Source organism: Podarcis raffonei, chromosome 8 (genome assembly GCF_027172205.1).
Source record: "Podarcis raffonei isolate rPodRaf1 chromosome 8, rPodRaf1.pri, whole genome shotgun sequence".
Lineage (NCBI taxonomy): Eukaryota > Metazoa > Chordata > Lepidosauria > Squamata > Lacertidae > Podarcis > Podarcis raffonei.
Window position 1 is genome coordinate 27,797,280 of NC_070609.1, and position 24,906 is coordinate 27,822,185.

General features: G+C 46.0%; 2 protein-coding genes across 7 annotated transcripts in view; one reads left to right on the forward strand and one right to left on the reverse strand.

The window, feature by feature from the left end:
- Positions 1 to 4,847, reverse strand: part of MACO1 (macoilin 1) — a 63,325-nt gene extending 58,478 nt beyond the window's left edge. The window contains exon 1 of the mRNA XM_053398743.1: positions 4,502 to 4,847. Coding sequence (XP_053254718.1) covers positions 4,502 to 4,581 — 80 coding nt within the window. The 5' untranslated portion in view covers positions 4,582 to 4,847. The remainder of the gene's footprint in view (positions 1 to 4,501) is intronic.
- LOC128418743 (RH-like protein) lies at positions 3,817 to 24,580 on the forward strand. Of its 6 annotated transcripts, none has more exons than XM_053398750.1 (11): positions 3,817 to 4,017; positions 9,599 to 9,627; positions 9,888 to 10,074; positions 12,370 to 12,520; positions 13,791 to 13,938; positions 19,851 to 20,017; positions 20,947 to 21,084; positions 22,095 to 22,225; positions 23,104 to 23,183; positions 24,215 to 24,288; positions 24,478 to 24,580. In XM_053398750.1, exons 3-11 carry the CDS (start codon positions 9,908 to 9,910, stop codon positions 24,502 to 24,504), a joined length of 1,083 nt encoding a protein of 360 aa, XP_053254725.1. In that variant the 5' UTR covers positions 3,817 to 4,017; positions 9,599 to 9,627; positions 9,888 to 9,907; the 3' UTR covers positions 24,505 to 24,580. The 6 variants fall into 6 exon arrangements, with proteins under 6 accessions (XP_053254725.1, XP_053254722.1, XP_053254720.1 ...); XM_053398747.1 differs by lacking the exon at positions 3,817 to 4,017 and adding an exon at positions 5,520 to 5,867 and having other exon boundaries at positions 9,437 to 9,627; XM_053398745.1 differs by lacking the exons at positions 3,817 to 4,017; positions 9,599 to 9,627 and adding an exon at positions 5,520 to 5,867.
- The last annotated feature ends 326 nt before the right edge of the window (positions 24,581 to 24,906 follow it).

Here is a 24,906-nt window from a genome sequence, read left to right on the forward strand (position 1 = left end):
AATATTCAAAATAAAGCCAACAAACCTATTTTGCTATTGGCAGGGAAAAATAAAACACAAGGAATATATTCTGCTGCATTAGGATTTAAGAAATGCAGGAAAAAGGCTAAAGTCACAAATTAATCTGCTTAATAAATTAACCAAATGTCTGTAGCACATGCTGACCAGCTTACACATGTTCAACAGGCAAGTTGACTGTATTAGCCTCATATCTGCAGAAAGGGCATAACTACTAAATTAAAATAAACTGCTGTGACCTTGCAAAGCAGGATCCACAAAGCTGAAGCCACACCACCACACACTGAGAGCAGGGGCCATGTTCCTATGGCTTACACAACCCTCTGTAGTACATACGTGATTAGCACCGGCTTTTGCTGTGTTATTCCCTAGCATGTGCAAAGGACAAAGTCTCCCTGGTCTTTTCCTTCCATTATTTTTAAAACATGTAACATCTTCCACTGCCATCCCCTCCAGATGTTCTGATACTCCAACTTCCATCAGTTGAAGATAGCAAAACAATGTTTTGTAGCCCAACACTTCCAGAGGGCATAAAGTTGAGAAAAGCTGATCTACATAAGCTTGAGCTCAAATGGGACAGCTTGTAATACTCATAGCTAACAAAGAGAATTAACACTTCAGTGGCTAGTTCTACACACAGGTAAATTAACATTAAATTGTTGGGAGGCCCAAACCCCACCTCTGATAAGATCCTGCTGCTTGCTGTACAGTAAGAAAAGTAACAGAGAAGCACTGTTCTGGTGTTTGTGTGTAAAGTTGTATACACATGTATTAAAGTAATTAATGTTCTTAAGCAATCACTTATGCTATCTTTTTATAACAAAATTGTGACTTCAATTGGGCAAAGTCTTTGAGGAAAACCAATTTCTCATGGTTTAGTCTTGTCCCAATTTACGGTATTCTTTAAGATGGCCATTTATGGACGTAGCCAGGATTTTTGTATGGGGGGGTAGGCCTTTTGTTAGGGGGGCAGAACCTTAGTTTGTTATGTATTTTAACTTATTTTCATTGATTTGGGGGAACAGCTATGCCCATGTGGTTAAGTCAGTGGCTACTGTGAAGGCAGAAGTCATAAACTGCATAACACTGGGTATTAAGCTGAAGTTTTGCTTGGTCTCTTTTCCAAGTCTCAATAAAAACAGTTTCTTAGGCTTTGTCAATGACAACTGCAATTTTGTCTGCCAAAATTTCACATCTATTAGGCCCCTTGTAATTGTACAAACTGACAGCATAACAGCACTTCTGCAAGTTGTGCATAATTTTAACACCTGATGAACCAGAAACTGTGAGTCCTGGCTGTAAGAAGTAAATAGAGCAAGGTAAATAGAGATGGCTCTAGCCAACAGTCATTTCTCTAACTTAAAAAAGAAGCTCCCCAAGACCTATTTAATAGCAGATGGGAAATAGCCATGGAAAATCCTGAGACCCACTCACCAGAGAATATGAACAATATCTTCATCATTGCCTTTCACTCTGACACAGCTTTAAAAATAAGTCACCATACAAAAACGGAAGACGACACAAAAAGAAAGTGAAATAACACAACTTGGGAAGGAGGTGTGAATCAGACGGTCTCCTGAATAGATATGAGTATTCGCAAAGAAGGCAAGAACATATCAGGCAAACTTTTCATTCATGAAGCGATATAATATAGCATAGCGTGACGGGACTGAAAGAAACATTAAGATGAGCACAGAAAAGGTTAAATGAAAAAGGGATAGTGGTCTAAGAAGAGACATCACAAGGAGAAGAAGTCAGTCATTTGAAAGACTGGTTTGGAAGTCCTAAGGGGCAGGAAGGGGCTTCAGTGTTAAAAAACATGTTTTGATCACATACTTGTGGGAGTATTCAGCATATATTCAATAAGAGGGCACAGTGGGAAGGTAGTTAGGGACATGGGATGGAATTGTGGCAGTAAAAACAAATGCAAGGGAGAATCTGAGAGCCTATCTGGTGTGGGGTAAAAGAGGACTGCCAGTTTCTGGAGGGTCTTCCTCATTGCTGTGAAAGGTGTGTTAGAGGAAGATATGTGCGTGGGTGGGTGTCCTTTGGAGCACATGGGGAATCTGTGGCCCTCCAGATATTGTTGGACTACAACTCATGTCATCCCTGACCACTGGACACACTGGCTTGGTCTGGGTGGGGGAAGCATAATGAATGGGGAAGTTGTAGGTCTGTCATGGCACAGAAGGTGGAGAACTCTTAAGGGTAGGACTATCAATGTGCAAGTGAATACCCAGTGGAATGGGGACTTCAGCAGAATTTGCGAGGGCAGAGTTTGAGAGTCAGGCCTGTCACTGTAAAAGTGGCTCAAATGAGTATGGGGTAAGTGGGATCTCTGTCAGTGCAGAGGACAAGGACACAGTGGGTGGATGACTCTTAACAGCAAGAATTGTCAGTATGTGTCTGGGATACAGTGCATTGTGTGAGGGGATCCTAGGGAAAGGTATATCAATGTGTGTGGGGTAGACTCTTAAGAGTAGGGCTGTCAATGCAGGGCAGGGTTGAGCACTGTGGCAGGAAGTTTGATTGGATGGGACAAGCAGGAATAGAAGTATGACAATCACTGCAGAGGATGACAAATGAACTGCAGTCTGACAAATATATCAATAGAAATACAAAGGAGGGAAAATAATAGTGGAAGCCTAAAGGACCTTTGAGTTAGGTGCAGTGGTAGTTGAAGGGTGGGTGGAAGGCCACACAACTGAAGTGGGGTGGGGCTTCAGAATACAGTACCAATCTAGAGTAGCATGAGTGACAAAACTGAGAGCAAACAGGACTACCACTCTATGGAAAGCGTGACTTCAAAGTAAAATATAAATGAGGAAACTCTTAAGGGCAAGAATAGTCAGGGTTGTGGGTGCCCAACTGATGGGTGTGATTGCATTCTAGGGAAATGTATTCATCTATGTGGAGAAAAACAGGGAATGGAGGCCACTAAGTGTAGGGTAGTCAATGTAACTGAAACCACAACTGTGGTGAGGACATCAAATGACGGTGTGGGAGCAAAATGACTGGAAGAGCACTAGCACTGTAGGGAAGGTTGTATGGAACGGGTTAAGAGAAAGGCATTAGAGGGGGGACGATCTGTCTGGTACTGTATCTAGAAACACTTAAATTGCAAGAGTTGTGGGGCGCGGAAGAAATGGCAACTAAAGAGGAGGTGTGGTTTCAGGGAAGAGGGGTGGGGGGATATTTCAATAGAATGCAGAGCATCATTCACTTAAGCCTCTTAAAAAGAGAAAGGGTATGTGTGTTGTTAGGGAGATCATAGAGGAAAGCTTCCCACAATTGGGAGAAGGGGAACCAAGTTCTAAAGACAACTATCTTGGGGGAAGTGGAAATTGAGCCAGAAGTGAAGCTTCTGAGGCCACAAAGCATTTGTGTGTGTGTCACTAAATAGTTTGTCCTGTCTTTGTTGCAGCATTAAAAATACAATAATTATCAGCAATGATTTGAAGACATTCTAACAGATGCATGGGAAGATAAAGTGTAAGAACAAGTAGCGTGTGTGTGTGTGTTTGCACACACATTGGAGTAATGGGATGGGAAATCTGTCAACAGAGATTGCCCCTGTGAAAGCCTCAAAGCAAGAGTTGTCAGTGTAGATGTGAGTATAGAAAAAATGTGGGGAACTTTTGGCCCAGCAAGCTTGGCCAATGGTCAGGGATGATGCAAGTTGTAGGGCTCACCACATCTGGTATAGAGGGAAAGGGAGGTTTCTAGAGGAAGGGTTCCCAAAGTGAGGCATGGGGGGGGGGGGAGAGAGAGAAGGCCCCTAAGCATCAGTCTTCTATTTGTGGGTCACATCCCACTATTGTGCTGCAGCCTGACTTAAGAGCAAGCAGGGCCATCATACAGAGGCAGTAAAATGAAAGAAGGCGCCCCCAATGCATGTCTGCAGGATCGGTGCCAACCCCAAGTCTGAGCGGACTCTGTGGGGGGCAGAAACGTGGGAGAGAGACGTTGCTTCAGAGGAAGGCTGAGGAGGGATCCGAGGTAACTATTAAGCGAGAGAAAGAGAAGGCAAGGCCCACTCAGGGCTACCCCAAAGCGTTTTGAGGGGAGGAGAGAGAAGTGTCGGGCGTCGTGGGAGGGGGCTACTTTTGCTTCTTCTGAAGACAATGGCCCAGAGCGCCAAAGAAGCGGGGCCCTGAGGGGAGCCTGAGGGCGGACAAAGGGCGGGAAGTGGCTGCATGAGGGGAGAAGCAATTGGGGTGTGTGGAGGAGATAATGAAGGGGGGCGTGTGAAAGTGGTGCGCGTGTGCGTTTCTGTGGGGATGAGGGGAGTCCCGCCAAGCTCGCCTGTCGTCCTCCTCCGTGTGAGGAGGAAGAGGAGGAGGAAGCCCCGTCGGGGGCTGAGGCGGCGAAGGCGCCCCCTCCCCTGCTTCACCTCAAAGCCAAGAGAGGGAAGGAGGGACCGGCGAGGCTCCCTCGATGCCACTGACAGGCCGGGGCGGGGCGAGGCAGGTGCGGGCCATACCTGCCGTAGATGCCCTCAGTGATGCGGTTCCGCTTCAGCGGCCGCCGGAGTTTGCTGCAGTCGGCGCTCCGGCGCTTCATCCTCCCGTCCGGCCCGGCGAGACCCAACCCGGCCTGGCCCGGCGGTGGTGGTGGCGCCTGCTGCTGCTGCTGCTGCTGCCCCCCGTCGCCGCCGCCTCCTTCTCCGCTCCTGCCCCGCCCGGGTCACAGCGACAACATCCAAGCCTGTCCGAGGGACCCGCCGGAGGGAGTCTCAGCGGGTCTCCGGGTCTGGGGTTTTGGGGGTTTTTTGGCTCGCCTTTCCCCCCTGTCCCCGTTTTCTTTCTCCCTCCTTTTTTTTCTCCCCCCGCCCGACTAGGAAACAAAGAAATAAAAAATAATTTCAGATCTGTCCCTCCCCGCCGCCGCGTCCCCGCGCGCAGCCTCCGCGCCCTGCCCCGCCTCCTTTCAGGCATAAGCCAATCGGCGGGAGGCATAACATGAGGTCGACGGACGAGCGAATCAATCAATATGGGGCTAGAGGGTAGAGAGGCGGGCGGCAGAACCAATGAGGAGGCCGACGTTTCTGGTCCCGCCCTTTTCTAGGATGACGAGTCCCGCCCAGCTGGGAGAACGGCGTCCAGAGCAGCCCGTGAAAGTAAGGATTTGTTAAATTGATGGCGAGGCTACCCAATCGTTGAATAGTTGGTACCAAAGTAGGAGGAGCAGCCTAGCTATCCCCCAATGAAAGAAAGGAGTTTTTTTGTATCCCGCCTTTAGCTTTGACATTTAGGTACGAGCCCCTATGGTTTGATTGGCGGGGCTATTGGCCAATAAAACCCCGACTAAAAGGCTCGCGTAATCCAAGGACCAAAGGTAAAAAGAGGCAAAGAATGGTGATCCCGCTGCATTCTAACACAGCTCGCTCACAGTCCCCCCCTCCAGCTTGACTGACAGGCTATGTATCCAATAAATCTCTGACTTGAATAAATGGTGTTAAGGAGGACCAATAGAGAATGCGAGAGGTGAGACTGGGTGTAACGGCTAAGTAAAGTGACACGGGAAACTGAGTCTTGGCCAATCAAAGAAGACCTTTCTTCCCTGACAGGCATTTGTTAAGGTAGCAGTAGCTGCTGCTCTCTGCCAAGGGAGGAGCTGGGTGTACTCCTAGTTACCAGCCAGGTTTTGTTATGTGGGTAAATATTTTGCCAGTTGAGAAAATGCTGTTATGCCCCAGGCCCTGAGCGTTTTTTGCTTTGAAGTAAGTCCCATGCCGTTTGCCTCGCGTGTGAAAGCGATTATAAAGCATCGCAGCTTGACAGCCCGATCCTATTGTGTGCATGTCTACTCAGGGGCAAGGCGGCATGCCTATTCATGCTTTTCTGGAGGTAAGTAAGTCCCATTAAATACAGCAGTGCTCGCCTCTGAGTAGACATGCCTAGGACGTGGCAGCGTCTTCGAAAGAAGAGAAGAACTGCATCATGGGAAGGCACCTTGTTTAATCTTTTTAATGAGTTTTTATGTTCCTCTTTCCTCCTGCAAATGGAGCTGCCCTAAGTGGCCAACAACAATCGTTAGAGCAGTAATAAGTCAACAGTAAAACCAAGAAGTTCATAGCCGGCTGAGCTCCAGACTAAGGCTGCAACCCTGAACACATTTACAAAGAAAGTAAGTCCCATTGAATTCAATGGAGCTTATTCCCAGGTGAATGGGGCTAGGATTGCATCCTGTAAGAATGTTATAAACACTTGGGGAGAATAACACAGTTTGATTTCCCTGTGGAAGGGGCTGCCACTTGCCGATTATGGCAGCGTCAATACAGAAAAGGCCTTCAAATGATACAGCAGCTTTAAGGGAATTCAGCAGGTCTGAATCTAGCCAGGCCTAGATAAGAGGCTTCCTTGGGTTCCATGACTGAAGAAGAGTGAGATATAGAAAAGTAATCAATAAGTAACCCATGTATGGACAAAATAGAACCAAGCTAATTATCATGAAAATATTTATTTAGTGGCCGGGAGGCTTTTCTCACAGCGTCTGTAGGTGGCTTACAGTCAATAACACAAATGGAAATATTTCTGCTTCAAACAAGGATACTGTTTTGAGTTTGCAGAGGGTAGGCTGTATGCTTGAGCCCCCTTCCAAGTCTTAGATCTAGCGTGAATGCAATTCCTGGAATAGCCAGGCTAGCTCCCTGGTGAGATAATGGCCATCTTAAGTATGAGCCATTAAGGTAACAAAGGAAGTGGCTCTGTGTCAGATAACAAATGTACCTCAAAACTCTGGTTGTTAGAAATGCAACGGCAGAGTTGTGGTAGGTGATGTAGAAGCCAGCAGGCTGTGCAGCTAGGAGACAGGGCTATGCCAGATTTCTGCTGGAATCCAAGGCCGTGGCTATAGGAGAAGCAAGACCTGCTGTGAACCCCTCCATTGTAGGCTCAGGTGGTATATATGTGTAGATAAACAACACATCACAAAGACACCACAGTCTCTGCTGTCCCTCATTCAAAAGGAAGCACGAACCCTGAACAGGCGCCTGGAACCCCTGGAATCTTGCACCACTCGGGAGATTGGGATGGTGTGCAACAATACTTTTCCTCCATTGGGGATGGGAGAATTTTGGTTTTTCTGTTTCTCATTTTTCCAAACTCAAGTTCAGTTCTCCACGGCCTCTGCCCGGTATACCTGAAGGAGCGTCTCCGTCCCCATCGTTCAGCCCGGACACTGAGGTCCTTCTGGCAGTTTCCTCACTGTGAAAGTGAGGTTACAGGGAACCCGGTCAGAGGGCCTTCTTGGTAGCCTTGTGGAATGCCCTCCCATCAGATGTCAAGGAAATAAACAACTATCTGACTTTTAGAAGACATCTGAAGGCAGCCCTGTTTAGGGAAGCTTTTAATGTTAGATGTTTTATTGTGTTTTTAATATTCTGTTGGAAGCCGCCCAGAGTGGCTGGGGAAACCCAGCCAGGTGGGCGGGGTATAAATAAATTATTATTATTATTTCCACATCAATTTGCATTTTTTTGGGGGGGGGGAAATCCTTGTGAAAATTCAGCATCTTAGTGTGAATTTCTAATATGCATATTTTTGTATGCAATTTTGCCTTACATACACATTTTTGCAAGCAATTCTCCATCAGATGCTGCAGTTGTGTATGTTATTTTCACTAACATGCATTTTTATACACATTTTACCCTAGTACATTTTTGGTGCACTTTACTTGGCTGGATAGCAGCATTGCAAAATTATGAGAAGTGCAAATTTCGAAGGGTGACTGTGAACTGAATCAAAATTTCTCCCCCAATCCCTAATTGAAATAAATAAATTAGTGAATGAAAGCGGTCCATACCAAGGCCTGTGGCAGCATGCAGCATCCTCAGAAAGCAGAGCCCACTGATAGTGCCAGCCCCCACCCATCCAGCTGGTTTCTTGGCCCGGGCTTATGGCAGTAGCAGATGGGAAGCTGCCCATTTCAATTTTCCCATGATTGCTCCAGAGAACATCTCACTGGATTGTGCCCCTGTTACTTCACCTTTCTATTATATTCACTCCGTTCTCAATAGAGACAATGGTTTCTAGTCTCACTACAGGTATTAATTTGTTTAGGAATGCTAAGATGATTCTACTGACATCAATCACTGCTGTTATCAATGGTCAGGGTGCTCATCTTGCATGTGCCTACAATCTTAATTGAATTGTCACTTCACTCAGCAATACTAAGATGATTGTGCTGTCAACAGTTGCAGCTGCTATGAAAGCTCATTTTGTGCACATGAAAGGTCCAGTTCAATTACCACATATTGTGGGTAGTATCTCATGCCCCCATTCCATTAGCACAAGTATTTGTGCAATGGAATTCTTTTCTGCCTGCATGCGCTCAGCAGCTTCCCCAAATCTGCTTCAAAGGGTTGGGGAAACACCCAGAGCAGGTTTTAGGGGCTCGTGAGGGGGGTGGGGAGTTCTGCTACACAAGCAGAAATCCTTGCACTAACCTTTTTTAAAAAAAAATATTTATATATTGCCCTTCATCAAAAGATCTCAGAGCGGTTCACAAATGACTGACAATGCAATTTTGATGCAAGCTTGTGCTTTTGGACTCCCATCAGATGTCAAAGACATAAACAATTATATGAGTTTCTGAAGGCAGCCCTGCGTTGGGAAGTTTTTAATGTCTGATGTTTTGTTATGTTTTTTATATTCTGTTGGAAGCTGCCCAAAAGGCAACCCAGTCAGATGGGCAGAGTAATAAATTATTGTTGTTGTTATTATTATTACAGTATTATTATTCCATTATAATTTAACACCAGCTTTACACACACACACACACACACACACACACACACACACACACCTTTTCTCTTTACAGTGGTACCTTGGTTTAAGAACAGCTTAGTTTATGAACAACTTGGATTAAGAACACTGCAAAAGGAGAAGTAGGTCTTTTGGTTTGTGAACTTTGCCTTGGAATAAGAACATGTTCCGCTTCCTGTTGAGTGTGTTCCATTGTAAATTGAGTCCCCCGCTGCTATGAGAAAGCATGCCTTGGTTTAAGACTGCTTTGGTTTAAGAACAGACTTCCAGAATGGATTAAGTTCATAAACCAAGGTACCACTGTACTGGAAAACTGAACATCACACTCCATGCATCTGGGCCATGAAAGTTTTGTCCATATCAAATAGTTATTCAGGATGTATCCAGTGCTAGCCCTGCTCAGACTCACGGAAATTAATGAACCTAAGTTAGTCGTTAATTCCTCTGGAATAATTCTGACCACTCAAAAGAGCCCTCATTCTAGCACAGCCTTATCCCACAACCTCAGATCACAAGGCAACTCCACAGGATTCAAAATACCCAGCAACAGAAGATTGGCCTGCTCTCCTGGGCGGCATTAGATAAGGACTTAATGCCTTCTGGCTATCACATTCAGACTTTCTCAGCTACTTTCTCTCTTTTAACTCAAGGAATTAACACCCGCTTCCCTTTTGAAATGCTGTAGTTCATGGACACACCATGTCTTCTCAGTACCCTCCAAGTCTCCGTATTCGTCTGCCTGGGCTCATTTTCTTTTTGGAAGCTGCTTTCATCCTTATATTTTTCTTTTTCTTTTCATATGACCATCAAAGTGTTCAAGAAGACCTTGCACTCTACCCAGGTAAGCCTGCTTATTAATTGAAATTAGGGTTGCAGGTGTTATTCTGTTTAATTAGTAGGTCAATTGAGCAAATACTTAAGTGGCTGGGGAGAGTCTCCAAGGGTGAGGCTCAATTTCCCCCAAATGAGAGTAAGTTGATTGTATTATTTTAAGTAGTGTTAGTATTTGATGAGTTACATCTGGAGTGTGTTTATGTCCGCATGTAAAAAGTGACAAACAAATGTAAATAACAAATGAATAATGGCCTCTGTTGCACGCAGCATTTCGAGATGTCTACATCATGGTGGTCTTGGGCTTCGCCTTCCTCCTGGCCTTCCTGAGAAGATACGGCTTCAGCAGCACTGGATTCAGCCTTTTCCTTGCAGCCCTTGGAGTACAGTGGGCTTTGATCGTGAATGGCTTCATTTTCCATTTCTCAGATGGGCAAGTGAAGATAAATCTGCAAAGGTAGATAAGCTTTACAGGGCCCTGCCTTGACCAGTGGATGCTATGTCTGAGGCTTTATGGATTTAGTTTAGAATGCTTCTTTGAAACATGGGCAGCTGGAGACCAAGAAATATTGCTCTTCTCTCTCATTCCCTCTCTCGCTCCCTCCCTCCCTCCTCTCATTCACAGAGCAAACAAACTCTGCCCACTTTTAGCCCAATAATACCAGGCTTCCCATCCTCATAGCTGTTTATTCTGAGGGCAACCAAAACGATCAAGGGGCTGAACTCAAAATGAATGAGCCTGTTCCCTTTCTTAATGATGTGCTTTGTCTTCATTCCTGGTGTGCTCCAAACACAGACCCACACACACCTGCATTTATTAGCTAGAGCAGCCTTTGTGAGCCTGGTACCCTCCAGATGTTTGGGGCTGGGGTTGATGGGACTTGGAGCCCAAAACATCTGGTGGGTGCCAGTTTGGCAAAGTCTAAGCTAGAAAATAAGTGTTTGAGTGAGTGGATTAGTGAACGTATTATACCTTATTGTCAGGGCATCTACAGCTCTTTTCATCGCACCTGTAGCATAAATCTCTATTGGTGTGTTTTTTTCTTTAAATGAAATGATTCTTCAACATTCAGGCCAATGCAAGGAACGCATAAAAACCAGTTCTGCAGGGGCATTGTTTGGTACTTGCAAGATTTGCAATATAGACCCATAGATGCACATTTGTGAAAAATTTGCACATGCCAATTTACATGTAAAGCTGCAAAATTTAAAATTTAAATGTCGCAGAAGGCGAGATAATGAGTTTTCCATCCAAATCACCTCAGATACATTTGTCAGTTAGTCAACCCAGCAGATCAACCCGAATGATTTCCTCTTCAGTTCATTACCCAACAGAGCTTGCTCCAAATCAATTAAATTTTCCTTCGAGTACCCGATTCTTTATCCCCAAATCATATCCAGATAAAGTCATCTAAAATTAATTTATTCCCTCAAATTAATATCCAGCCAGTAATGCAGATCATCGTTCAAGTCAATTTCCCCTGAATCCATTGCTGACTCTGATGCACCCAAGGCATTTAGGAAAAGATTTGGCGCCACCCCTAGTGACACCCTCCGCAGTTTCTGGATACCCAGAATTTTTTCAGGCTTGTGAAACTCCTCAGAATTTACTGTGGACCAATCTGCAGCCTAAATCAATACACAGGCCCAGTGGAGGGCTAGCTAAACCCAATAGCTATGGGGTGGGGAATCTTTGGCCCTCCAGATGTTGCTCAAGTACAGCTCCCCTCATCCCTCACCATGCTTGCCGGGTCTGATGGGAATTGTAGTTCACCAACATCTGAAGGGCCAAAGTTTCCTCACCCTTGCAATAGACAGTAGAGGCCCTGGCCTGGGAAACAGAATCCAGAGGTTTCTAGCTAATTGGGAAACAGGAGGAGCAAACTATCACTTGTAAAAGATTTCCCCAGCTATGGATACTTCTCACACACACATACACACAGAGTTTTATGTATGTTTTATTTTATTGCAGATGGGTTAAACAATTAGATTGCCTGACCAGCTGTCACCTGAATAATAAAGATTGATTAACCGTATGGAATTTGGTGGATTAATCAACTAATTTATTGATTAAGTTGCCATAAATGTCCATATAATTAAAGCCCTACTTCTGGAGAAAATGCAGTCTTGGCTTTGCTTTTAGATGACATTCTTGTGTGTCATCCCAGGCGCCATGTCAGGGCTGTGACGAGTGTGTGGCAGAGGGGACTGGAGACTGACCCAGGAGATAGGGCCAGAGATTTATGGGGTTTGGTGCCACCTGTGAGGCAGGAACCAGGGCGGCAGGGAAGAGGAAGGGTCGGAGCAGGCAGAGGCGGGGGCACAGGACCTGTCAGAAGTGGAGGAAGAGGCTGCTCAGGTGTGGGGTGTGCCAGTCAAATCCCTGCCTTCCCTGCCCCACTGTTTCCTAGAAGCAGGAGGGGCTTGAAGAGAGAACAATGACAACTTCCATGCAGGAGAACCCCGTCCCCCGTCCTCCCCCTACATGCCCCCTAAATCTGTTATGGGAGTTCATTAAATCCTCTAGAGATTTGTGGAGGTTCAGGGAGCGTGGGGAGAGGAGAGGGGGAAATTCTGATGCACAATCGGAAATGCTTGCACTGATGGAACAAGTTAGTTGGCTATATCCACACTGTCTGCACATCCTGTTTGAGGATACCACCCAGTCTCCCAATCTGGAGGAGGGGGCTTCTTCAGCACTCTAAAATGATGCTACGGACAATACTGCTTTCTCCTTTTTCTTTTCCCAAAGCATATTGGCAGCCATTATGAGTAATACAGCGGTGCTGATTTCAGCTGGCGCGATCCTCGGCAAAGCCAACCTGATGCAGTTAATCTGCATGGCTATGGTGGAGGTGGCTGTTTTCGCTGGGAACAGATGGATCATTGTGGATGTTCTGGGGGTATGTATAGAAACCTCTTTGCTACTGAGACAAGGCGTGGGGTGGGTGATTCCGTGGCAGCTTCCCATTTCCAGAGGCCTTTTCCCCTCTGGAACCGTCCCTTTGTGGGTCAAGCACAGCTGCCCTGTTTTGCCATCTTCCCTAATTGGCATTAGCTGCCAAGGCAGCCTTTCTCAAGAGTGGCTCTCTGTGTCTTAAGACTTAAGGTTGCTGGCCTCTAGTAGGTTTGATTACCAACCCTTGGTGCTGGATCAGACCAGAGGCCCAACTTGTCCAGCATCCTGTACCCCACCAGCAGCCAGCAAGGAGCTCCAATGGGAAGCCCTCGGCAACAAGTGGCTTGTTTCCCTGGAACTTTATCTGGCTCCACCCCATAGGCCAACTTTGACAGGTGGGGAGGGGCAACCCACCTGTCAATCACATGATGTCATTATGGCACCACATGATTGATAGGTGGGTAGTCCTGCTCACCTGTCGAAATCCCTTGCGCAGCGTTCCCCAGGCACCAAGTATGGGGTTGGCAAGGGCTTCTTTCTCCTCTCCCCATCATGAGCAGGCCCTCTCATAGCTGAAGCCTGCCAAAAAACCAACAAACCAGGGTTGCTTGCCTTGGATGTGTGTGCCAGTTCCCAGCAGAATTGAACCCTGCATTTTCATCCATCCCCTGAAGTTATGAGTGATGTTAGCTGATTGACAGGGGTGTGGCTTTGGGGAAATGGCCTCATGGGCCAAATTGGATCCCCTGGTGGGCCAAGATTGGCCCGTGAGCCAGAGGTTCCTGACCCCTGCTCTGAACTATGGAGATTCTGTTTAGCTGTTGTGCACTGATAGATAACCCTCTTCCACACCGTTGTCTAATCCTGTATATTAATTTCAAGCTCAGTTCCCCGAGTGGGTAGGCAAAATAGCACAGCCCATGCAGATTTGGCGGGGTGGGGGGGACCCAGAATTTGCAGAAGTCAAAATAACTTTAGAGGGGGAATACCCTGCAAAGTGAGGGTGGAGCAGCCTCAGTGGGTATGTTGGGGTGGAAAACAGAAAACCAGAGAGAGGAATAGGATATGGGAGAGGGCAGAGATGGCTGGTTGGCAGGCACATGGAGCAGGAGCACGCTGCAACGTTTTTATTGCAGTTCCTACATAATATATATTAACGGAAGAGCTGTGCTCAATCAGATTAAAGTCCTTTCCATTCCAGCATCCAGTTCCCCACAGAATACATTCCACCCTGGCTCTCTATGAAATGGTGACTGTTTTTTTGTGGTCTACAGATTAAGAGCCACATCAGCTTGATGCATGTTCATTTGTTTGGGGCATTTTTTGGCTCCACTGTCTCCTGGGTCCTCTACAATTCGTCACTGCACCCAAAAGTTGAGAAAGAAAGATCAAAGCCTGCCTCTGATGTGTTTGCAATGCTGGGTAAGCTGTTTTCATCAGTGTCCTAAGGCAGGGTTGGGAGGTCAAACAAATCTCTTTACTGGAGCTTGAAACAAATACGTTTTGAGAAATTTTCCCCAGTGGATGTTGATGTTGAAATGTGGCATTTGACATAGTAGGATACATTATTCAGCAACCGGCATTTGACTTCTGAGTTTGATTTCAACAAAGATCTGACAATATTTGGTGTGTGTATAGTTCTGGTGACTCAACTTCAAGTGTTCTTAAATGAAACTCAGGCTGCATACACACTATAGATCTCAAGCGCATTCAAAGCACATCCCAACTCCCCCCAAAATCCTGAGAACTGTAGTTTAAGGGTGCTGCAGTTCTCAGGATTCTGGGTGTGGTGCATTAAATGTATGGCATGTACATGGCTGTGACTATATGGAATCTGGGTTCAGGCCCAGTTCTGGAACTGTATTTGTCTTGGCGGATGGCTTTTGCCATGCACTAAGCCTATCTCTTGGTTCTGCTGGATCTCTCAGTAGCTTTTGATATCATGGATATCTTTCTGGGGCATCTGCCTGGGGGTAAAGTGACCATGTGTCCTGCTTTTACAGCCATCTATTTGAAGGAGTCCTTTGTTTGAAGGGCTGCCTAGTCCAAGTCTGGTTTAAAGAGAAAGAAACCTACGGAGGGATCTTGAAGTTGCCCGTTGGCAGCACCTGGGCAGCGAACTGAGCAGGAAAGCTTGCCACCTGGCCACAGTCTTCTTCACCATTAAGAATGTCAAGAATTGTTAGGAGACCCCTATTCCCCTCATAGAACTGCAGTCCCTAGAGTTTCCTGAGAAGAGGGGTTAAACCACTCTGGAGGTTGTAGCTCTGTGGGGACAGTGGGGGTCACGTAATTCCTTGCACCCTTAACAAACCACACTTCCCAGGATTCTTTGGGGGAATCCATGGCTTTTAAAGTGATCTGATATTGCCTTCAGCTTGAAGTGCCAGATTCAGTATAATAATTACAAACACATTTGTATGTGCTCTTCAGGCTGAACCTTCATGGAAATAGTCTTATAGAATGACACAGAGAGACAAGAAGCCTGCAAGGAAAAGTGCCCAGCCCAGAATGACCAGAGGTTTTTTTAATCAGCAGAAGTGACATTCTCCACTAATTGAGCTGTAAAGTGCAGTTCCAGTCTCTCCATATTTCTCCCCGGCCAGAGAGTCATGGCTTGATTGGTGCTACAACGTTAATGGGTGGCGCATGTGTTAGAGTGAGGTTGGGCCTCAGAGACATTTCCTTCTGCTTATACAGATAAGCATGCCTTTTTCATAGCAGAACAGTGTTTGGTGTAGGGAACCGCCCATCCCACAGGCCCAGGTTGCCAAAAGTTGTGTGTGTAACTTGTGATTAGCTGAAAATTTCCCTCTCCAAAAAACAATTGGAGCAGAATCATTGAGGGCCATGTTGCTGAAATATGCAGTCATCACTTGTGTTAGGCTGTTTTACGCTATCCTGGAAAATTAATGCATATGGCAATAATAATGATGATGATGGCTTTTTTCTTTTTGTAAAAATGAGGTGTCAGTATTCGCATATTGATAAAAGTGCCACGAGCACAGTACTCGCTTGTGCAAAGGACCAGCATCTCTTCTTTTGCTACCCATGGCAGTTATTTTGTGCTCGCCCAGAGGGGTGGAGCTGCAGCAATAACCTCCCAGCAACAGCTTTGCAGCCTCAAGCTGAGAGGGTTAAAGTCAGGGCTGCACCAGTGGAGGCAATCTTGGTGCTTCCGCCACTGTGTGGCACAGCCCCAACCCCTCCATGGGGATGCAAGAAGGCATCGCCTCCCATTACACCCTGTATCCATTGCATTTAGCTTTATAGTGTTTGAATCTCCCATTGTTCCATGCGCATTTTGTGACAGGGAATTTCATTAGCGTGAGCAGTTTCTGAGCTCAGGGCACAGTACTGCGCCTAAGATTTCAGATTACAACTGCAGAGTGGAAGGAAAGGAGGACCTTTTTCTGCCTCCCCACTTCCAACTACTCTCTGAAGACTGGAGAAGAGACCCTCTTAAAAATATTAGGGAGGTGGGCAGAGGAAGGACTAGACCATGTGAAAAAGAACATAATATTTTTAGCTGCAGTTCATTCATTTTCAGCTTTGTATTCTTGTTATAAAAAAGTGCACCTAGACATTCCATTGTTGCACCCATAACCTAGGATTAAGGTGTCATTTAGCTCCTAGCTTTCATATCTCAGTTTCTAACACAGCAGCTCTGTTTCTGTTCTGCTGCAGTTTACCTTCTGCCCAAAATTACGTGATTTGTGTCATGGTCTGCTGTGGTGAAATTGCAAAACTTATGTAATTAATTACGTAGGTTATGTTATTCTACCCTATTCATTTTAACGCAAGGGAAGCACCATGCAAATTACCATATTTTTTGCTCTACAAGACTCACCTTTTCCCTCCTAAAAAGTAAGGGGAAATGTGTGTGCGTCTTATGGAGCAAATGCAGGCTGCGCAGCTATCCCAGAAGCCAGAACAGCAAGAGGGATCGCTGCGCAGCGATGCCTCTTGCTGTTCTGGCTTCTGGGATTCAGAATATTTGTTTTCTTGTTTTCCTCCTCCAAAAACTAGGTGCGTCTTATGGTCTGGTGCATCTTATAGAGCGAAAAATACGGTAATTAGTCACATATTGTTGATGGGCTGAGAGCAAAAACAGTAGATATCAATTGTGTTTACTTGATTGATTTCCGTTGCAGACATGGGATGAATAGGCAAACATTTCCACTCTTGTTTCATTTTTTAAACATCTCTATCTCACCTGTCCCTCTCCTGGTAAACAGCAGTGACACTACCGCTGGAAAGCTATTGTGGCGACTCCACCCACTTCTGCCCAGGTGGGAATGCTGCCATGAGTTTGAAAAAGGTTCTGCATCCCTGGGTTAGAGGAGCAGCTTGACAGAGGAAGAACACGGGAGATTCTGTTGCTAGTACTTTAAGCTGCAGCTTCTGAGCCTGACACTTGTCTTGAACTTGCTGATAGGCATGGAATTTCCACGGTGGTCAACTCTTCACTGCGGTTATTGCAGACAGATCCCCGCCTGCCTCCCATGGCTGCAATAAATTACAAGCAACACGCACCTGTTGTTTCCTTGCAAACATAATACCTCAGTGGGAGATCCAGTTACATATCTTCTTGGCTCAGTGTTTGTTTTGCCATGTGCAGGATGATTGATAGGCTGAATCTTGAATACTGTATAGGTTTTTCTGTTGTTTGTTTAAGTACAGGTAGTGCCCAAAGCAGTAGTGGTAAACAAATTGTTGCAAATTGCTTGCTCCACTCCTGGGGTATTGGGAAGGACCCAAAGGCAACATAGTGCCTCTGGGGATGGTCATATGAGACCACTACCTTGTTGAAGCTAAGCTAGGCATGGTCTGTGCTTGGATGGGTGACTTCCTGGGAACTTTGTTTACGCTGCCTTGGGCTTCATGAAGGAAAACAATGTAGAATATAAATGTAAAAAATAATAAATTTCAGGAAGTCTTCCTTTAGATTGTGCATTGTTTCTGAGAAAGAGCCTGCAGGAATTCTGCTGCTGTTCTTCTTTAAATTCAAATTTCCGCATACATGTGGAGAACTGAATTTAAGTTCAGAAAAACAAGAAACCGAGAGAAACTGCAACGGACAGATTCACCCATCCATTGGTGCAAGACAGGGCTATGGCTGGATGTAAAGCTCAAGCTGCTCTGTAGGAGAGCAGCACTCTGATGTTGCTTCAGCAGCCATCAAATGAGGACTGAGCTCAAAATAACCACAGCAGGTGCATCTATATTGCAGCCCTGCCCCTGCTGTAAAGCGACTTACCAGTTAAAGGGCCCCAGGCAGCTCAATCAGTCTTTTGCTCCAGCAGAGCAGGGAAGACTCTGGTCTCACAAGGGCCTTTGCGATGGAGGCCTCTGAGTCCGAGGATGGCAATGCTATCTCCTCAGGCTGGGGGGACATTGGCAGCACAGGTTAATCTGGCTGAAGCTGTCCTGGCTCGCAGCCAATACATGCAACCAGATGCACTAATGTGTAGGTATGGAAGGGATCTTTATTCAGGCACATAATGGTACAGGCTCAACAGCAGGCCCAGAGTTCAAGAGCCATGATTCAGGAGTGCAGGAATTGGGCAGCAGGGACGTCTTTACCATTGGGCGTAGTGGCGCAGCGAGCCAGGGCGCCAAGCAGTGGAGGGTGCCAGGCAGAGTCCGGGGAGGGGAGGTAAGCGAGGTGGAGCTGGGGCTTTGTGCCTGCGAGCCTCCTGCACCCATCAGAGGCAGGAAGGCTCCAGATGCTTTCCCGCAGTCTGGAGCTCTCTCCACTGGTTCCGCGACACACCACCACCTCAGCTGCGTGGTGTGTGCTTGCATCCCAAGCTCTGCGCATAATAAATGTGACTCTACCACTGCTCCCCCCGTACACTCTACCTCGAAAGATCCCCGCGCTCGAGGCTACACGCTGCAACTGCTGCCCCCAGCGCCCCTCCCTCCTTCCCCTGCTTCTCCACTGCCTTGCACGGAGCCTGCCTCCTCCCGCTGCCCCCACCACCTCTGCACTCCTTCACATGGACTGCGTTTCCTTCCCCTGCCCAATCCCGTCCCAGTCACCCTCCCCAAGCAAGGACGGTGAGACTGCGGCTGAGTGTGAGCGCTTCTCTGCTGCGGTGACGCGGATGGCCCAGCTCGTGTTGCCTGCCCCTGCCCGGACGAGACCCCCGCCTGCCTCCCATGCCATCCAGCTGCCCAGCCCCACACCATGATCCTGCCGTGGGAGCAGCACAGGGCAGCAGTGCGAGGGTGGGAGCAGCCTTTCCTAAAAAAGGTCAACAATTTTGGGGTCCCCCCCTTAAAAAAGTTTGACAACTCTGGGAAACGGGGGGGGGCGCCGGAGGGATCTTTCCACTGTTGGGCAGTAAAGTCAGAACTGGGTGGAAGCAGTGAAGATGCCCCAATAGTTACCACTACCCTACCTGCCAAGCTTTTGAAGATGAGGCGTGGTACACTCACTGGTGGGGCTCACTCGCTTTGCAGAAATGTTGGGATTGCCACTGCATGCTGCTTTGGAGTTGGTGGGTCTTCTCCCATCTGTGGAGGCAGCTCCTGGTTCTAGGTAACAATACAGCACCCTCCTGTTCAGATGCCTGATCAATTGCAGCCCCCTCCTGAGCTTTCCACTGTCTCCACAGAGGCGTTCTGCTCTGCTGGAAGGTCTGGGGTGGGGAGCCAGCATTCCTTCTCTCCCTTCTAAAGTGGCTGAAGTCAAGGCACAGACAGCCCCCTCCACTAACCTCAGTTCCCATCGTTCTCTTTTGCTTCCTCCTCTTGTATTGGGGCCTGCCAATCCAAGCCCAAGCCTTCCTGGTTCTAGATTCAGGTCCAGCTGCCCAGTCTGTGAATATTTGGAGTTGAATGCTTAGCAGAGTCTTAACTGAACATGGAATGCCCGTTGGAGGAGCTCTTTGTACGCTAGATACAATCTCATTGGGACTCCAGGTTTAGGAAAGTAACAAAGCTAATGTTTATTGCTGGAAATATGTGTTTGATAGGAAAGATCCTAGTTCTCCCTGGCTAATTGAGCCACGCTTGCTCTGGCATCTCAATAGGACAAATCTCAAAATAAATCTGTTCTCATATGGGGTCTTGGAGAAGAAGGGGGAAGGTGAGGAGGAAGTGAGGTCTGCAATCATAAGATTACCTGCGGGAAGATCAACAGGTCAGGCACAAGCAGGACAATCTAGGAAGCCTGGAAGTTCCTCTCTCTATCTACCTTTTCTCATGCAGATACATTAGCCGATGCAGTGCAAGCTGAGTTGCACCCTATCACTTCCAACAAAAGCAAGTATTTAATGGGTTCAAGAGGGCACTAATTATTCTTTTTGTATGTGGGTGTTCACTAGGTACTCTCTTCCTTTGGACGTTCTGGCCCAGCTTCAATTCTGTGTTGGTAGAGAATGAAGAGGAAAAAATGGTTGCCATTTACAACACCTATTTTGCAATGGCTACAAGTGCTGTGGCCGCATTTGCAGTCTCAAAGGCTACCAGTAGTAATGGGACGTTCCACATGGTAAGTTAGAAGTTTCTGTTCTCTAACTTTCTAGAGCATGGGTAGGCAACCTAAGGCCCGGGGGCCGGATCTGGCCCAATCACCTTCTAAATATGGCCTGCGGACGGTCCAGGAAACAGCATGTTTTTACATGAGTAGACTGTGTCCTTTTATTTAAAATGCATCTCTGGGTTATTTGTGGGACCTGCCTGGTGTTTTTACATGAGTAGAAGGTGTCCTTTTATTTAAAATGCATCTCTGGGTTATTTGTGGGACCTGCCTGGTGTTTTTACATGAGTAGAAGGTGTGCTTTTATTTAAAATGCATCTCTGGGTTATTTGTGGGGCATAGGAATTCGTTCACCCCTGCAAAGAAAATATAGTCCAGCCCCCCACAAGGTCTGAGGGACAGTGGACCGGCCCCCTGTTGAAAAAGTTTGCAGACCCCTGTTCTAGAGGCACTTTCTCCTAACTAGAGAGACAGGCGGAAGAGAGATGCTTGCACTTCCAAGCAACCTATTTATTGAGAAATCATCCTGATTTGCTTGCATATTTGCTTTCATTGGTTTTTTTAATGAGCATTCCCTCTCAGTTGTTTGCGTGGAGACTGGAGAATGTGTGCATCAAAGCAAGTGCCCGTCTCACACTTCCCGTGCAGGTCCCCATCACTTTCCTTATCGCAGAAAGTCTGATCTTCTGGGGAAACTTGCTTGTTGCACAAGACCTAATGGTCAGCTAGAACTGCGCAACTTGAATTTGCTGGTATATGGTGGACAGGCTGGTTCTGCAGCCTAACTGGTGCCTGGCTGCTGGTAATCCTGGTTCAAGACATGCACACCCGCACCCACACAAACATCTACACACCCACCCACACACCAGCGTTTTTCACCAGTAAAACGTTTCCAGCCAACTTTTTTCATTCCTCACTTTCTTCTTTTGCTTGTTCTACAGGCCCACATCCAGAATGCTACTCTGGCTGGTGGGGTTGCCGTTGGCTTCTCAGTTTCCCTCATCCAATACCCTTGGATTGCGATGACTTTAGGTCTGGCAGCTGGGGCAGGCTCTGTACTTGGCTTTGCCTTTTTACAGGTAACAGTTCCCATTTTGAACCATCCCATTTTGGATTGTGGGCAAGGAGGAGCGGGCATTTTGCTGCCTGAGGCAAAGGGCAAAATGGCGCCTCCTCCATTCCTTGTGCAAAAGCCAGTCTGGTTGGCAGTTGACTCTCATTTCAACAGTGGTGCTAAGACTGAGTCTCATCTTCATCTGAGAGCAGCAGGCAGGTTTAGTGGGATGGTGCTTAAAGTTGTTTCTTGTCTCTGAAGCATCTGTTGTTGGAGGCAGCTTCCTCACATTGCCTAATGGTAGGGCCAGCCCCAAGGAGACCTGCACATGTCATCTTACAGAGCAGTTGGGGAATCCTTGACTCTTTTGGTTAATGAAACCCTATCCATTTATTTATTATTACATTTATACCCCACCTTTCCTCTGAGGAGGTCAAAGTGGCATAAATGGTATTGCTCCCTCTCCATTTTATGCTCGCATCAATGCTGTGAGGTAGGATAGGCTGAGGGACTGTGGCTGGCCCAGTTAGCTTCATAGTTGACTGAGAATTTGAACCTTGATCTTCCTGGTCCTGGTCTGACTGCAAACCACTATGCCACACAGGCTCTCTTGGGTCTTTTTCAACGTATGCTAGTCTTTTCCAGTCTTGTTGCTCTAAACTTCTTAATGCCAGAAACTGAACCTTCTTGATCTACTGCTAAGCAGTGTCCCCCTCTCTGTGCTTCCATGGCATTGTGGCAGACAAGACAGTCCTGTTTATAGCCAGCCCACAAGCCCTTCAACAGCTACCTTCTGATTTGCAGCGTTAAAGGTTATTCACATGACCCTTTGGCTGCACACATCCCATACATTTAAACTACTCCCTGCCCAAGATTCTTGGGAACTGAAGTTTATTGAAGGTGCTGGGAATTGCAGCTGCGTGAAATTAAATTACAGTTCCTTTTGGGGAAGTTGCATGATTGAAATGTGCTTTGAATTTATGGTGTTTACACAGCATTTTTGTTTTTCACATGTACCCTTCCCATCAAACTCAGAAGCGCCTGGAACCAGCACTCAGGATTCATGATACCTGTGGAGTTCTTTACACATTTGGCCTGCCCAGTTTGATTGGAGGGATCACCCGCATTATTCTTATCCTAATAGACAGCCAGGAAGACCTAGAAGGGTAGGTGGAACCTCTCTCTCAAATGTTATCTCCTCTGAACTTTTCAGGAGATAGTTATTGGACCCCACCAGGAAGTGTGTAGACCGAAAGCTTGCACCACCTTGAGGGTTTTATTTTAAAAGTTTTAAAGGCAAGGGAGGGGGGAAAGGAAATACCATCCACTGTAGTACTGGACATCATCTAGGAAAAATTCAATTCAAACAAGTCAGTGGAAAGCTCTTGGTCAGTAGTAACACACTTGAAGCATGTGCCCTCCAGTTTCTCTGCAGTGTCCTGTGGTTCAATGGCAATTGTGAAGGAGGTCTTTGTAAGATCAGCTGGTGTGAAAAGGGCTCTCTAAATAGAGAAAGTTTAAAAACAGGAGACAGAGATAGTAAGGAAGGATTGATCTTCTAAATTTTGTTCCTTTAATTTTCTCTTTGGTCCAGGTGGCTGCATTTCTGCTGCAGTTTGTGATAGACTTCACAAAAAACTGCCAGCATCATATTGCACATTGCCCCTTACATATTTTTGTATGCAATTTTGCCTAACGTAACATGTTTGCAAACCATTTTCTCTAATGTGTTGCATTTTTGTATATACATTTTTAGGCACACTCACTCCTTATATAGTTTTTTTAGCACATGTTTGCTGGAATAGCAGCATAGCAAAATTCAGAGAAGTGCAAATGTCAAAGAATGGTTATGTTTTGATTCATGCAAATGTTTTTGGAAATGAAAATTAAATCACTTCATATTATATGAATTGTGGATCACATGGAATTCTCCCCCATCAATAACAGAGTGTAAGGCCTATGGAAAAACACCAAGACTGTAGCACTGAATAAGTGGTAAAGTATTTACTGGTTTGTGAATGGTTTTTGTTGTTGTGATTTTCAGAATGGGTTATTTGGCTTTGACTGAACTTGGTGCATCCTGCGCGATCATTTCCCTGGGTCTGATAGCTGGACTCATTACAGGTCTGTTATCGCAAACACTCTTTGTGATTTTCTATGGAGCTAAAGCCTCTCCCTTCCTTGAATGCTACTGGTGTCCGATTGCTCAATGGACACACATTGTACCTTTTCAATGCTGCACCAAGCAAGGGGCTAGACTGGATGATCCACTGGATATGTGGAGTAGCAGAGGAGGAAAGAAGCAAAGATAAAGCGAATACTTCAAGAATGCTTGATAATGACAGTAGATGTAGAAACTAACAAAGAAGCAGGAGAATTTGCCCTGGATCAAACTGAGTGTTAATATACCCCATCAAGCACCACCCACTAGTGTAGATGGGAAAAGAATTTAACTGAAAGCACTCATGTGTGGATGAATATGCGCTAAAGTGCCACATGCTAAACTTGGATCTCTGTGACCTATGTGCATGTTAATGCTCTAGTGTGTACACAGCCTATGCCACACTTTAGGCTTAAGAGAGACATCACTTACCTGCCTCATTTATTTAATGGGTCTAGGGGATGCAAGCCTATAATTTTAAAGTTGTAATTCCTCCATATATGTTCATACAGGTCTATCAAGCGAAAAACTAGTGTTCCAACTGTCAAATAGCTACGGTTGAAGGATGTGCTTCAATGGTGAACTTAGGCCCGAGCTATGTGTTTAGTGGTATCATACCACTTTAAACAATAATGGCTTTCTCCAAATAATCCTCATAGCTCTAGGTTCTTAAGGATGCTGAGTACAATTAGGAGACCCTTATTCCCTTCACAGAGCTACAATTCCAAGAGTTCCATGGGAGGAGGGATTGACTGTTAAACTGCTCTGAGAGTTGCAACTCGGAGGTGAACAGGCATCTCCTAGCAACTCTCAACACCCTTACCAAACTACAGTTCCCAGGATTCTTTGGGGGAAACAATTACTATTTAAAGCTGTATGATACTGCTTTCAGTGTATAGTGCATATGGGGCCTTAGAGGGTACAGTGAAAGGTATTTTGGGAAACGTTTGTCACTTTTCAGTACATGTTTTGCATTCTTTTCCCAATGTCTTAGGTTTCTTACTAACTTTTGAATTCTGGAAAACACCTCCTATAACAAAGTATTTTGATGATCAAGCTTTTTGGGAGGTAAGTTTTTAAATTTCACACTAGCTATTAGTCACTGTGCTAACTGTTCTCTATCCACTTTCCATGCCGTTTTTAATTTTATAAACCTCTACCGTGGCCCCTCTTACCCACCTTTCCTCTAAACTTAAAAGCCTTAGATGTTATAACCTTTCCTCATAGAAAAATTCAATAATGTTTCTTTGTTTTTAGTTTCCACATTTAGCTGCTGGATATTGAATACAGGCATCAAGACTGCAGTAAACTAGTTGTGGAAGATTTTGTCGATCTGCCATTAAAGCCATCAGAAGTTGTGCACCTTTTCGTAGGAACCATTTGTTTGCAAGACTGAATGAACTACATTACTGCTTCATTAAGGAGGCTGCCAACCGCCTTCTTTTCTCTAAGGCATACTATTTACAGCTGAACCTGCAAAATGCTGAGGATTTTGCTTTGGCAAGGGGGCGTGGAAATGTGGATTTTACCTCACTTGACCTCCCCCTGCCAGCACCTTAAATGCAGTGGTTTTAACAACTTTCCACACAGAGTTGTCTGTTGTAAAATTCTTGCCACCTTGCAGAGGATTCTGGGGGCATTTTCTAGGTGGTGCACCTTGCAAGGGAGTGATTGGTAATGTGGAAG